Source organism: Chiloscyllium plagiosum, chromosome 4, assembly GCF_004010195.1.
Source record: "Chiloscyllium plagiosum isolate BGI_BamShark_2017 chromosome 4, ASM401019v2, whole genome shotgun sequence".
Classification (NCBI taxonomy): Eukaryota; Metazoa; Chordata; class Chondrichthyes; order Orectolobiformes; family Hemiscylliidae; genus Chiloscyllium; species Chiloscyllium plagiosum.
The window spans coordinates 54432959-54448888 of NC_057713.1; the positions used below are offsets into that span (position 1 = coordinate 54432959).

The 15930-nt window shown below is 38.7% G+C and overlaps 1 protein-coding gene across 1 annotated transcript in view; it reads left to right on the top strand.

Moving 5' to 3' along the window:
• The window catches only part of rock1 (Rho-associated, coiled-coil containing protein kinase 1), a 205992-nt gene that overhangs the window by 122251 nt on the left and 67811 nt on the right, over positions 1 to 15930 (top strand). The window contains exons 15-19 of the mRNA XM_043688241.1: positions 2052 to 2143; positions 2228 to 2474; positions 6951 to 7057; positions 10438 to 10588; positions 11397 to 11557. Coding sequence (XP_043544176.1) covers positions 2052 to 2143; positions 2228 to 2474; positions 6951 to 7057; positions 10438 to 10588; positions 11397 to 11557 — 758 coding nt within the window. The remainder of the gene's footprint in view (positions 1 to 2051; positions 2144 to 2227; positions 2475 to 6950; positions 7058 to 10437; positions 10589 to 11396; positions 11558 to 15930) is intronic.

Sequence of the window (15930 nt, forward strand, 5' to 3'; positions counted from 1 at the left end):
TTGACTATCCTTAATCAGTCCTTGCCTTTCCAAATACATGTACATTCTGTCCCTCAGGATTCCCTCCAAAACCTTGCCCACCACTGAGGTCAGGTTCACCGGTCTATAGTTCCCTGGCTTGTCTTTACCGCCCTTCTTTTACAGTGGCACCACGTTAGCCAACCTTCAGTCTTCCGGCACCTCGCCTGTGACTATCGATGATACAAATATCTCAGCAAGAGGCCCAGCAATCACTTCTCTAGCTTCCCACAGTGTTCTCGGATACACCTGATCAGATCCTGGGGATTTATCCACTTTTAACCATTTCAAGACATCCAGCACTTCCTCCTCTGTAATCTGGACATTTTGCAAGATGTCACCAGCTATTTTCCTACAGTCTATATCTTCCATATCTTTTTCCACAGTAAATACTGATGCAAAATATTGATTTAGTACCTTCCCCATTTTCTGTGGCTCCTCACAAAGGCCGCCTTGCTGATCTTTGAGGGGCCCTATTCTCTCCCTAGTTATCCTTATATATCTGTAAAAACCATTTGGATTCTCCTTAATTCTATTTGCCAAAGCTATCTCATGTCCCCATTTTGCCCTCCTGATTTCCCTCTTAAGTATGCTCCTACTTCCTTTATACTCTTCTAAGGAATCACTCGATCTATCCTGTCTATACCTGACATATACTTCCTTCTTTTTCTTAACCAAACCCTCAATTTCTTTAGTCATCCAGCATTCTCAATACCTACCAACCTTCCCTTTCACCCTGACAGGAATATACTTTCTCTGGATTCTTGTCATCCCATTTCTGAAGGCTTCCCATTTTCCAGCCGTCCCTTTACCTGCAAACATCAGCCCCCAGTCAGCTTTGGAAAGTTCTTGCCTAATACCGTTAAGATTGCCCCCACTGACACCTCAGTCACCTGCCCTGCCTTATTTCCCAAAATTAGGTCACGTTTTTCACCTTTTCTAGTAGGTACATCCACACACTGAATCAGAAAATTGTCTTGTATACACTTAAGAAATTCCTCTCCATTTAAACCATTAACACTATGGCAGTCCCAGTCTACGTTTGGAAAGTTAAAATCCCCTACCATAACTACCCTATTATTCTTACCGATAGCTGAGATCTCCTTACAAGTTTATTTCTCAATTTCCCTCGGACTATTGGAGGGTCTATAATACAATCTCAATAAGGTGATCATTCCTTTCTTATTTCTCAGTTCCACCCAAATAACTTCCCTGGATGTATTTCCGGGAATATCCTCCCTCAGCACAGCTGTAATGCTATCCCTTATCAAAAATGCCACTCCCCCTCCTTTCTTGTCTCCCTTTCTATCCTTCCTGTCTGCTGCTGTAATCTGCATCTATAACTTTGAGTTTATCTGTAATTCAACTACCCTTATCCTAACTCTCAGAAAGACTCTTTCACGCAACTTTGCTCACTGACTGACTTTTACTTCTAGTTAACCAATGCATAAATGTTTAAAGTTTGCATGTTTGTATATGCATTGTCTCCCCATTGGCCACCTTTCTATTTCTGTAATCTCTAGCCCTCTGCTCTGAGATGTATGAATTTCTCCAATATTAGTCTCTCTGGTATGCTTGATTTAAATTTTTCTCCAGTTGCTGGCCCTTCAGCTGCGTAGGCTCTCTGCTTTTCTTCTCATCTTTGCTTCTTTAAGTAGTTCATTAAAATCTACCCTTTGACTTAGCTTTTGTGTATATTCCCTAATATATGACTCAATATCAAATTTTGTTTTTTTAAACATTTCTGTAAAGAACCTTTATCATGTTAAAGACACCATACAAATGCAGGCTGTTGGGTGCTAGTGACCCTTCAAACATACTGGTTTTGATTTTTCACATTTGTTGATTAAAAGTACAGAATTACATACCGTATAGAAGGTCATTTGTCATACCAGTTCCAAAATATGTCTTGTTAGAATCTTTGTTAACATTTGCACCTTCATTTATTGACATTCATTTTGTAGAAAATCCCTTACACAATGGTTTTTATTTAATTTATGGCATTGTAAATTTTGACTTTTTTTTCCCTGTAGTATCTACACTAAAGGAGCAACTTGAGGACTTAAAGAAAATGAACCAGAATTCTCACATTTCAAACGAGAAAGTAGTTCAGTTACAAAAACAAGTAAGTTCCAAACCCATATACAGAAGTTCATCAAAATCAAATAAAGCAAGGTATGACTAAACAATGTGATTGTATTGTTCATAGTTAGAAGAAGCAAATGCTCTATTGCGATCTGAATCAGACACAGCAGCAAGGTTGCGGAGGAGCCAAACTGACTTAACAAAGGCCATGAGCCAATTGGAGATTGTAAATAGTGAACTGCTGGAGAGAAACCGAGCTTTAGAAAATGCCAAACTACAACTGGAGAAGGATATTATCCAGCACCAATCTGCTTTGGAATCTGAAAGAAGAGTTCGCAACCAGGGCTCAGAGATGATCAGTGATTTGCAAGGTAAGCAGTATTTGGAAATTGATATTTGTTAAGGTACTTAAGGATATCTATCCATTTGTGATCTTTGGACCATTTCCTTCCTTAATTCCAATGGAGAAATTTGTCTCCTTTTCCTCTGGTTTTTTCCTCCTTCCAAGAACAATTATTGCTTGATCAGCGTCATGGTGGCTTGAGGAACTCCTTGAAGTAGCATGCTCAATCAATCTGTAGTGTTGCTTTTTCTATAACTTAAATGTATTTTTTTAAATCAACCTGTTCAGAGATGTTATTACACACCTCTGGAGCATGTGGGACTTGAACCCAGATCTCTCAGTCTACAAGTATTGTCACCTCTGTGCCACAAGAGCCTGTAAACTTACTGCACCTGGGAATCCCAGGCGTTTTCCTATCAAAGTATTAATCAGGCCTGAGTCTGCTTAGCTTCCGAGATCAGACTAGATCAAGGGTTTTCAGATTAGTATGGACATAGTCTTGCTCCTTTCAGGAAGAAACATGCTGTAGTCACCATGTAAGTCGCTGTCCCAGATTTCGCTCATGGTGACAAGTACCAAATTTCCACAGACCTGTCAATGAAGATTTCTTTTTCACATTCAGCTTTAGGGTGGCATCCCTTGCAGGGTTTCTGTGAACGGCAATGCCTTACTAGAATGTCTATAGCATGGAAGGAGGCCATTTGGCCTATTGGATCTGCACCGACCCACAAAAGAGCATTCCATCCAGACGCAGCCCCCAACCCAATAAACCTGCATTTTTATATGACTAATCCACCTAACCTGTACGTGCCTGGTCAATAGACAATTTAGCATGTCCTTGGACTATGGGAGGAATCTGAAACTCTACATAGACAAGAGGAGCACGTACAAACTCCATACAATCACCAAGGGCTGCAGTCAAACCTAGGTTCCTGGTGCTGTGAGGCAGCGGTGCTAACCACTGAACCACATGCTTTCCAAGCAACTAAGATGAAAATCCTTGTGGAGACACTAATACTGCAAAATTGGAATCCATACTGCCAATTTGGTAGTACAGATGCGGTTTCGGGACCACAATGATGCCTATGTGTATGCATAGACTTTTGGGATGGTCATGCCTAGTTGGTTGTTGGCATGTGCACAACGACTGCTAATAGAAACAGGGCAAGCAGATCATGATGTGCTCAATGATTTAATGGCAGTGATATCATGTCCTTTTAATCTTCAGTGCTCCAGATAATGGCTCCTCTTAACCTTACACAGTTGAATAATCATTAAACAGTGGGAAGACCTTTCATCTAATCCATTTAAAAGAATCATCAACTGTTTACAAATTAATTGCTGGTTAATATATACCACCTGTTGCTCTGATTCTACCATATGTTGATATTTTGTGTAGACTGAAGTTGTAGAAGTCTAGTTCGATTCGTATGGCAGCTATTGAAGAAGCTTTACTGACTTTAAGACATATGCATCTACTCGTTGCTCCCAGACATTGGTGCAGTTCCCTACAGTTCAATATAAATTGATTAAGGACCAAAGGGTATGCAGAGCAGGGCAGGCTGTTGAGAAGAGTAGATAACATGTAAACTCTCTCTTAGCAGGAGAGCATGTCAGTCCAGGATGTTTCTGAAGTTATTCTCCTAGCTGAACCTCAGGCAGGAAAAATAGTTCAATATCTATGCTTCTGTAAAGGCAGCCTATTAAAATCTCTCTTCTCCTGCAGCATCAAAACAGGTGAAGGTTCCATTGTCATTGGCTATCAAGGTAACAAGGATGATGTTACCTATCTGGCTGCTTTGAGATTGAAGTTGGATATACTTGCAATAACACTAGCTTGTCATCTGCTGTGGCATAGGGATGGTCACTGGTGCCCTCTATTCATTGAGCCTTAATGAAATTTTGTTCTCTTAGCTAGAGGAATACAGACACATAACTGATGACTTCAGTAGGATTGCTGGTGAACTTCGCTTTTCAGGCAGCATAGATCAGTGCTCCACATTGAAACCAGCTAGTGGTATGGCCATAGACAGAGAATCATGTGGTTTAAAACAATGACTGCAGATGCTGGAAACCTGATTCTGGATTAGTGGTGCTGGAAGAGCACAGGAGTTCAGGCAGCATCCAAGGAGCTTCGAAATTGACGTTTCGGGCAAAAGCCCTTCACCAGGAATAAAGGCAGTGAGCCTGGAGCGTGGAGAGATAAGCTAGAGGAGGGTGGGGATGGGGAGAATCATGTGGATCAGTGCCTGATACCTTGCCAGCAATCAGGGTGTCTTCATTCTGTGGTAGTTTATTGTATCATTTGCATTTGAATCATTGCAGCAAACCAAAGTGTGGCTATTGGGCAATGTGCTTTTAGCTACTAATCAATTCCTATGCATTTCTTTGCCACTCTCATTCCTTTTCTATTGAATTTCCTCCCTACTTTCACCATTCAGCTTGATTCTCTATTGTTTTATGAACTTCACATTTCGTAAGATATCATTTTCAGTCTTACTATATTTTGAGTCATCCAGTGAGTTCCAGCTTTGGACACCCTTCCTTTCCCCAATATGAGTGTTTGTTTAAAGGCCTCTCATCATTCAATTACTGTTCAATCTATCATGTTTTTGATTCCAATCCAGTTGGTCCAGATTTCAACTCACTGAAAGTAGCTGTATTCCAATGGAATATTTGTATAGTTGAGCTTTTTTTGCCTTTTCTGTAATTATTCTAAACCTAATGGCATTATTGTAATTGTTCCTATGAAAATATAAGCCATTGCTCCTCAAATACTGTTTGAAACCTGTTCCACTAGCCCTGCTTCATTCACCAGAAGTAGATCCAGTATTATTTCCTTCTTCTGTGAACTGGTTACATGCTGTTTAAGAAAGTTCTTTCAATGCATTTGAGAACTCAGCCACTGTCTTCTGTTAGATTCATAGTTTCTTAATGCTAACCCCCAAAGAAGACACTTATAGGAATAAGGAATAAATGGATCTGTGCTTGGAAGCCAGCTATTCATAAGATATTTTAATGATGTAGGTAAGGAAACTTTTTGTAACACCTCCAAATTTGCAAACAACACAAAACTAGGTAGGAGAGTGAACTGTGAGGATGATGCAGAGATAGTTCATTGTGCTTTGGACAAGTTGAGTGAATGGGCAAATGCATGACAGATGAAGTATGATGTGGAAAAATGTGAGGTTATCCACTTTTATAGCAAAAACACAATGGCAGATTAATACATAAATGGCAACAGATTGGAAAAGGAGGAGGTGCAGCAAGACCTTGATGTTTTAGTACACCAGTTGCTGAAAGTAAACATGCACATGCAGTAGGCAATGAAGATGGTATGCAGTATATTTGTCTTCCTAGCGAGGGGATTCGAGTAGAGGAGCAGGGCTGTCTTGAAATTGTACAAAGCCTTGATGAGATCACACCCAGTGTATTGTGTGCAGTTTTGATCTCATTACCTGAGGAAGGGTATTCTGTATAGAACATGTTCTTTCTTTCTTTATACGACAGTAGATAGAAATCGTGCATCAAGCCAGGTCAAGTGAGAATGGAGGTGCAAAAGCAATAAAAGAAAAAGCATTTAATTTTTTAAGGGCATGGAAGGACATTACGTGGTAGTGATGCTAAGGAGGGAAGTTATAAATGATAAACGAATGAACAAGAACATCAGAGTAAAACCTCATTAACTTCCTTGTAATAAGATTAAATCATAATTGAAGTGTTATACTTTATTTAAGTAAGGATGTAAATAAGTTTATTTTGACAGTACAGAAGAAATCTGTCCCTTGGATCTCGTAGTTCTTTGCTGCAGCAATCCAGATGTTAAATCCAAACTGCAATAATTTCTCCCTCGAGCATTTTTAAATTTTCCTTTGTTGCAGTTTTTCAAAAATATGTTTCCTTTGCAAGATATAATGGTCTTTACCCAACCACTTGAGGTGAATCCTCCACAGATTGATTCCTTAATCTTTCCTCACGATTAGCAATCATTCGATACAAACCCATTTCTCATCCTGTATCACATAGATTTTTCCTTCTTCTATTGGTGTCAACTCAAAATTTTTTTTATAGTTTTCACTTTTCAGCTATCTTGCCCTTAAGATACATGTTGGGATACGTTGACAGACATTAGAAGTCCTGCCAGTGCCTCACCCAAATAGCCATTCTATTATGAAGTGTGATGATGATCATCAGAATAGTTTCACAATAAAGTTTGATTTTGAGTACTTTGGGCAAGACTTGCTGAAGAGACTTTATAAATAGGAATAGTAATTTTCTTCATGGCTCAAGGAGCGAGGTCATTGGTAACACACTTGAGATTTGCTTTCACAGCACAGACCATGGAACAGACTTGGGATCCATTGTCTGTTTGCATTAATATTGTACTGGGTGTTTGCTTTTTCTATAAAGTGTCTGGAGTTGTGGGTGAATTTTGTTGGATTAGACTTTTATTCAGTTCTCTAAGTGCAATGAATAATGAGATAATGGCAATTTTCTTTTTCAGCTCGGACCACTTCTTTACAAGAAGAACTGAAAATGATCAAAATTAACCTTTCAAAAGCAGAGATGGAGAAGAAACAGGCACACGACAAGCTTAGCAACCTGGAAAAGGTAATTGATGAAGAATTTGGATAATACCTGACAAAAGATCATCAATCTGAAATGTTAACTCTGTTTCTCTCTCCATAGCTGTTGCCAAACCTGCTGAGTATTCTCAGCACTTCAGCTTTACTTCATACAAACTGGGCTACCCATCCAGTATTTGGAAAATAAAAGTATAAGAATCAAAACTAAGTTCTTAAAAGAAAAACACAAAATGGTTTATGAAATAATAAGGTGATTTATTCATACTATGGACAGATAGTCATCAACGATTCACTTACTTACCTTCTCTCACACAGCAATTTTAATTAACAATGTTAATCCCATAATTATAAAACACAAATGTTTAAATTCAGACAAAATTAATTTTCTCAGTGTTCAGCACTACTCTGAATATTTCACTGTCAGCGTCAAAGGAAACATTAGATCCTTCTCTACATTTTCAGTATAATTGGGTAGAATTCTGTGAAGCGTTAGCACTTGTTCTTGGCACTAAGAACTAAAGAGCTAGTGAGAACCCACTTCTGAGAAGGCCAACTGCACCTTTTGCCACTTAGGCACTTAACAGGCCGACAATGGGCCTTCTCCCACATTCAAGTATATGAAATCCCGTCTGCTGAGAGCTGCCAGCCATTTGAAGTCCAGCACTTCTCTTGTGTGATCGGGGAGCTAATGGCTGCTGGAAATGGTACGCTCACCCAGCCTTCAGACCATGGCAGACTCCATGCCACAGTGAATGATGGTTGTGAGGTGGTGGGGAGGAGTTAGTCACAAGAACAGGAGTTAAGACTTTTCTCCTCCTGATGCTGTGCCCCTCCAGCGAGCACAGAGTGTCTTTGATAAAGGGAGCCCTGACCTTTGCTTGAGCTATGTGTTTGCTTGTCATAGTCCCTGCATGATGGCTTCCTCACCTGCATACTAGTACCAATGTGATGAGGTTCTTCAGGTAAGGAGAAATGTATTCAATCAAAAGCAAGTGAATCTTTGCAATTCTGTGCCCCAGAAATCTGTAGATGCTTAATCATCGAGTATGTTCAAGACAGAGATAGATGGATTTCCAGATATTCAAAACATTAAGAGATTTGGTGGTGTAAGAGAAGATCACCATTTTCTCATCGAATCATGGAAGAGGCTCAAAGGAATGAATGATCTAGCCCTTATCCCATTTCATATTTTCTTATTAACTGTCCGCTTAAGGGTCCAATTGATGGCAGAGCAGTAAAGACATTCATGAACTTTTCCATCGCTAACTTCATTAAAGTTAAGGCTGGAAAGCAACGTCATCACCTCAACCCACACAATTAAATGTCTGCCAAACCTTCCTCAGGGAAGAGTATAAGATACTAGCCATTATTGCAGTTTCGGTATTTGTTGAAACATTAAATAGTTCATGATGGATGATGTCAGAAGCTCTTTCTTCTTGAGTGAAAATAAAAATAAAACTTGGCAATTCTACTCAACTTTTATGTTTTCTGATGTTTTTCAAGAAATGGGTAATATTTTTTATTGTTTGCATTAAAAAAAACTTTCAGTGGATCAGGTTGCTTACTTAAGGGTGCCAGTTGTTCTTTAGTGTTTCTGCAACACATTAGTGGTTGTTTTTCGGCAGCACCATGTTCACATACCTGATCTATTGCCAATATTGTATTCTGGATCTAATTCGTAATGTTGGTGAAGATCACAACTGAAAGCTCCTTTAAAGAGTCTTGTACTGTTGATTGCAGTGCTTGTTTTGGGTACTATTATTCTCTGTCAAATTTTTGACTTTTTGTTGTGATCTTGATCTCCCCCAGCCCTTACTGAGCATTAAAATATCATGTTTCAGTAATTGATGGACATGGAACAAATAAAATAAGAAAAGAAGTAAATGATGTATGAAAGAAAGTTGGGGAGTCATACAACCAGTTGCTGAAATTAAGCATTCAGGCACAGCAGGCAGTAAAGGCAGCAAATATATTTTAGAATTTGAGTACAAATGTGGGGATGCCTTGTTGAAATTATACAGGGCTTCGGTGAGACCACACCTGGAGTATTATATGCAGTTTTGGCATCCTCATCGGTGGATGGATGTCCTGGCTATGGAGGGAGTGCAACAGAGGTTTACCAGACTGCTTCCTCGGATGGCAGGCTTTGACCCATCAAGGGAGACTGGGTCGGTCAGGACTATGTTCACTGGAGTTTAGGAGAAAGCTGGGTTTTTCATAGAAACCTGCAAAATTCTTATTAGATAGAGTAAACGCAGGAAGGCTGTTCATAGTGACAGGAGAGTCTGGAAATAGGGGTTGCAGTTTAAGGATATGGGATAGGTTATTTAAGAGCTGAGTTGAGAAGAAATTTCTTCTCCCGGTGGTGATGTTGTGGGATTCTCTGCCACAGAAAGCCGTTGAGGCTAAAACATTGAATGTTTTCAAGAAGAAGTTAGACGTTTCCTAAGGCTAAAGGGATCAAAGAGTGTACGTGGAGGAAGTGGGAATTGGTACTGAATTTGAAGATAAACCATGATTATATTGAATGGTGAGCAGGATTGATGGGCTGAATGGCCTGCTACCATTTTCCATGTTTCTACTTATAATATATATTCATCACATTATTTCTTGGAATTTTGATTTACAACATCAACAGAGATACAATGCTTGCAGTGTAATAGGATCCCTTCATAGGCCAAAGTAGCCTCCCTTCACTCCTGGTGGGGGTGGTTGGATGCCAACTGCTCTCTGACAGTTAATGTAAAATATCATCCCACTAAGATTGGTTGAGATTGACCACAGGTCTTTGGTGGAATTTGCCAACAAACAGACAGACATTTCGCTTTCATGTATATCCAGATATCCTAGATCAACAATATTTTCTTTTGGAATAATATCTCGGACATTTTTACTTGAAATTAATGATGTTAGTTTCCTTAATGCTTTAACAATTCCAGTGCTTATACTTTTTTCCAAAAGTAGAAGTGTTTCTTAATTAAGTTCACAACATAGCGTATGGACAACAATAACTACCATCTGTATAAAAGTTGACTCCTTAAATATTGTGGAGAAAAATATCCAAGTTGTAAAATGAACTTTACACAAGAGCTTGCTTAAATAAAATTACATTTGTCAATGAATATCTAGTCCTGAATCCTTCTATATCTTGGTATGAGAACGGGTAGCTTTTTGTAACTATCACAAGTATCTGATCAAATCCATTAATAATTGCATTTACATCTGAGAAAGCACATGCCTTTACTTGACACTTTCCATATCAGTACAGTTCATGTTGATAATTTTATGTGAACAATTGTAGAAATCTTTGTCATTTTCAGTTCCACCAAATAAAAAAATGGTACCATTGCTTACTTAGTCTGTTATGCTTACTGTGTATAATAATTCTGAGATTTGTTTTCACAGGAAAAGAATAATATGGAAATAGACTTGAATTACAAAAATAAAATGTTACAACAACGGCTAGATCAAGAAATTACAGAGCACAAAGTAACTAAAGCAAGATTGGTAGATGAGTATGAGTCCATAGAAGAAGCGAGGTCGGTGGCCATGAGCGGTTAGTATTTGCTAAGATTATTTTACATGCAAGTAAATTCAAGTATATCAGTTTAAATCTGCGACCAACCTGTTACAACCAGCCCATGCAAGTCACATCAGGCTTTTCCACTCATAATTGAATAAATTGTTGAATTGTGTCAGCTCTAACCCTGATACAAGTATACTGATAAATACCCAAGATGAAATTCATCGTTTAGTGGAATTTTTAGGCTGGCTTAATATGAGCTTTCCTTTCCTGGTAGAATGGTTTAGAAGGACCATTCAAAGTGTTAACAAAGGCCAGTAAATATTTACAGAATATTCATCAACAATTTTGCTCTCTGGCTGTTGTTCTAAATGGTTTCAACTTTTTTTTTAACGACATGAATGCGGAAAGATGTTAGCCATGTTAGTGTGCATTTTTTTAAAAAGTATGAACGTATAGAAAATTCAGGTTAGAATATGTGTATGAAGAAGCTTTGATCTGGACTGAATAGAACAACTACTTCTAGCATCAATTTACTTTTATGACTTCCTAATACAATTGTACAACTGTGAGGTCTGAAATGTTATATTTCCCACTTGTTTGGCTCTTACAGGTAATCAAACTCTAGCCAATTATTGAAAAATAAACTCAATCCTGCCTAACCCCCACCTCAACTATTATAACTTTACTTGCAGTTGCCATTTTCTAAAGTTTCATTTAGTGGTTTCATTGATACACTGCCATGATCTGTAGTTGTATTGTTTAAGTCATGAGTCCATAATAAAACAGTCATTTTAATATTGGCATTGTCTTAAAAATAATTTTATACTAATTTGTTCAGAAATGGATAACAAGCTGAAAGAGGAGAGAATGTCCAGACAGAGAGCAGAGAATTATGTGATGGAAGTGGAGAAAAAGCTTTCTATGTTGGAAGTTGACTTAAAGCAGTTCCAACAAAAAGTGGAGCAGCTGAGTAAGCAGAAAGAGAGATTGGAGGATGAGGTAAGAGGATAAAAAGCGATGTTAATAACCATTATGGATTTTTTAAAAGTGTGTATCATTTATTTTAGCAACGATAGGTATATCAGAAAACACCATAAAGATAAATGTGCATTCTATACCTTTTATAACTGCAGAGACACTCAAACCTGAGTGAAGCATATAGTTAATTTTTATGAAAACTGCTACTGTAACATTACTTTCATTTCTATAACATGCATATTGCTGGGAATTTGTTGTTAAGAATAATTTTGTGGAGCTAAACTTTTATAACTTTTACTATTGGAGGAGGGGAAGGAAGAGCTACCAGAGTTTCAAAGGAGGTATAGAGTTGAACACAGAATTAAAGCCCTTAGTATCTCAAGGGAAGGCATATTTAGAAAGTAATTTAAATGACATCCCACTTGTCAAAAGATCCATCCAAAATAGTTTGAATTGACTGAGGGGATTATAGATCTATTACCAATGTCTCAAAGGCAGAGAAATAGTAAGTTAATTGATGGAGTTTGACCAAGGAAGAAAGTAATGAAGTATAAATCAGTATTGAACTATACATATGTGAATACACACAGAACACTTAATAAAATCAGGGAGTTACAAGCACAACTTGCCTTGTGGGATTATGATGATGTGGTGATGAGAGAGATCTGGCTTAAGGTTGGATGTTAAATACTTGTGATTACACAGTATTCAGAAAAAATGGAAAAGGAAACAAATGGGGTGAGGCGGAGCTTTTGATTAAGAAAAGTATTGCAGTACAGGAGCAAGAGGCTTCAAGGGCAGAATTGATTTGGCTAGAGCAAGGGAACAAGAAGGGTGTAATTGCATTGCTCAGTATAATCTGTAGACTACCAAATGTTGAGAAGTGTGCATAGAAGCTACAAAGAAATTACAGAGAGATGTTCACATTGTAGAGTAGTTACATTGTGGGACTTCAATTATCCAATATAGACTGGGATAGTGGTCATGGAAGAAAAGTAAAGGATGAGTAATCCTTGATTGTATTCAGGAATCTTTCCTACAGCGGTATGTGTCAATAAAACGAGAAAGAAAATACTGTTAGACCTGGATCTTGGGCATGAGGTGAGCCAAGTAGAGCAAATAACAGTGTGGGAACATTTAGGGGTGAGCGATCATTGTATCATAAGGTTAGGATGACAGTGGAAGATAACAGTCGTCAATTCAGAGTAAGAAAAAAACAATTAGTAGAGCAATGGCACAAGAATAGAGCTGGGCCAGATAGACTGGAATCAAATGTTGATGGGAAAATTAGCTGAACAATAGGTTGCCTTTGGATATAAGTTTTTTTTGGGGCACAAGTCAAATTATATTCTCCCAAAAGGGAAAGGGAGAACAACAAATCCAGAGATCCCTAGATAACAAAAGATAAAAGTTAAAGAAGAAAAGTGTGCTTTTGTCAGGTGCCAGGTAGTAAGTACATTTGAGAGTCAAACTAAAACAGAAGGTTCAGTACGGAGAACCAAAGATGATAATGGAAAAAAAAAACTGGTAGTGAACATGAAGGAAAATTGCTAAGTCTTCAGTAAGTGTATCAAAAGCAAAAAGACCAATTAGGAACGAGAAAGAACCTTTAAACATGCAGGCAAGGAACGTGGACGAAATGATAAATTTACATTTTGCATCTATCTTTACCTGCAAGGCAAATGTTGTTTGGCCATGAAGACAGAGGAAGATATTCAGTCATTAGTCAGGTTTAGAATTTGTATAGTAAGAATAGCGTAGGCACCAGGGTCATAAGATATAGGTGTAGGACCAGAAGTAGGTCATTTCATCCCAGTATGTCTGCTCCACCATTCCATAAGATCATAACTGATCTGACTGCCCTCAAATCCACTTTCCTGTCTTTTCCAACAAAGGGTAGCAAACTTTCTGCAATCATCCTGTCAAGTTCCCTAATAACCTTGTATGTTTCATTAAGGTTGCTTATCATTCTTCTAAACGCCATTGGTACAGGTGTTGCCTACTCAATTTCTCTTTTGACGACAGTCTTTCCTTACCGAGGATCAAATGAATGAACCTTCTCTGGACTGCCTCCAATACTAGTCTATCTTTTAGATAAAGGGACAAAACCAAGTTTTGCATCTTCTGCAGACTTTTTGTGTCATTCTCAGCACTTGCCCTCTCATCTATTTTTGTGTCATCTGTAAACTTGGCTATAATATATTCACATTCCTCATCTAAGTTATTAACATACTTAGTTAGCCAATCTTCAAAGCCTGGTAATATACTACCTCCACCATCATGGGCTGTTACTTTCTTCAGTAGGCTAATGTGTAGTATCTTATTAAATAGCTTCTGAAAATCCAAATATGTTGCATCTATTGCTTTCCATTCATCTATCCTGATTGTTACCTCCTCGAAGAATTCTAATGAATTTGCTGGGCAAGATTATTTACCCTATCATGCTGATTTTACTTGATCAAATTACGTGTTTTTAAATGCTCTACTATTACACAATTTAAAATAAAGTATTAACTTTTCCCAATAATAGATGTTAAGTTAACTACCCTATAATATCTGTTTTTTTCTCATCATTCTTTTTTAAGTAAGGAATTGATTTGGCAGTTTTCCAATCTGCTGAGACTTTCTCAGAATCTAAGGATTCTTGCAAGATTGGTGATCCACTACCTCTGTCGTGCAAGTTGAAATTTTAGAAATACTGGCAATAATCTTCCAATCTTCCCCAAACTCAGGAGTTGGACTGGACAATTGCAAACATTGTGCCCTTGTTCACAAAAGATTGTAAGGACCTAGCAATTAAAGACTAGTCAGATTAACTTCGGTGGTGGGAAGCTTCAAGAAATAATTATTGCGGATAGCATGAATAGAGACACAGAGTCATTGAAAAATGTGGGTTAACCATGCTGAGGCAAACTCATGATTATTTGCTGGAGTATTTTGAAAAGCTAGAAGAGAAGGCTCATGAGGGTAATGCTGTTGATGTGTGTATGGATTTCTATCCTGTGCCTTTGACCTTAACAACTATGAGATGCTTTGAGTGGTTAGATGTGGCTCATATCAACTTTAGCAACCCAGCCTGCCTTCATCCCTTACAATTTGCCTACCATTTCAACAGGTCCACAGCAGACAGCATCTCCCTAACCCTACATCATCTCTGGAACATCTGGATAACAAGGATATCTTGGTCAGGCTCCTAATTATTAACAACAACTCTGCCTTCAAACCATAACCGGAGATGTGTTGCTGGAAAAGCGCAGCAGGTCAGGCAGCATCCAGGGAACAGGAGAATCGACGTTTCGGGCATAAGCCCTTCTTCAGGCTTATGCCCGAAACGTCGATTCTCCTGTTCCCTGGATGCTGCCTGACCTGCTGCGCTTTTCCAGCAACACATCTCCGGCTCTGATCTCCAGCATCTGCAGACCTCACTTTCTCTTCAAACCATAACTCCAAACAAACTGATGTCCAAACTTTGAGATCTAGGTTTCTGCTCTCCCCTCTGTAACTGGATCCTTGACTTCCTGACAGATCGTAATCAGTGAGAAAAGGCAACAACACCTCCTCCATGATAACCAGCAAGGCTGCATACTCAGCTCCTTACCATACTCCTGCACATTCACGATTGTGTGGCCAAATTTTATCCTAACTTCATCTACAAGTTCACTGATGACACTTCAGTTGGAAAACCAGATCTCAAACAATGTCATGACAGAACACAGGAAAGAGATAGAATGCTTGGTGACATGGCGTAAATATCAAAATCTTTGTCTTAAATCAGCAGAATGAAAAAGCTGATCAGTGACTTCAGGAAGCAAGGAGAAGAGCATGCCCTTATCCACATAATAGTACTGAGCTGGAGATAGTCGAGACTGTCAAGTTCCTAGGAGTCAGGGTCACTAACAATCTGTCCTGGTCCACCCATGTTCATGCAATGATCAAGAAGGCACCACGACACCTCTCCTTCCTCAGGGGGCTAAGGAAATTTGGCACCTCCATAAAGACACTTCCTAATTTTTATAGATGCACCATAGAAAGCATTCTGTACAGATGTATCATGGCTTAATGTGGCAACTGCTTTGCCCAGGACCGTAAGAAAATACAGAGAGTTGTGAATACTGACCAGTCCATCATGCAAGCCAACCTTCTATCTATTGACTCCATGTATACTTCTCACTTCCTTAGAAAGGCAGTCAGCATAATCAAAGATCGCTCCCACCCCATTGTTCAAACCTCTTGTGTCAAGCAGATGATAAAAAAGCTTAAACACATCTACCAACAGATTCAAGAATCTAAATTGGAAGGGGACTACTTTACTGGCAGGGAAATTTGCTAGAACTGCTTGGGAGGATTTAAACTAGTAAGGTGGGGGTGGGGGTGGGATGGGGGGGGACCCAGGG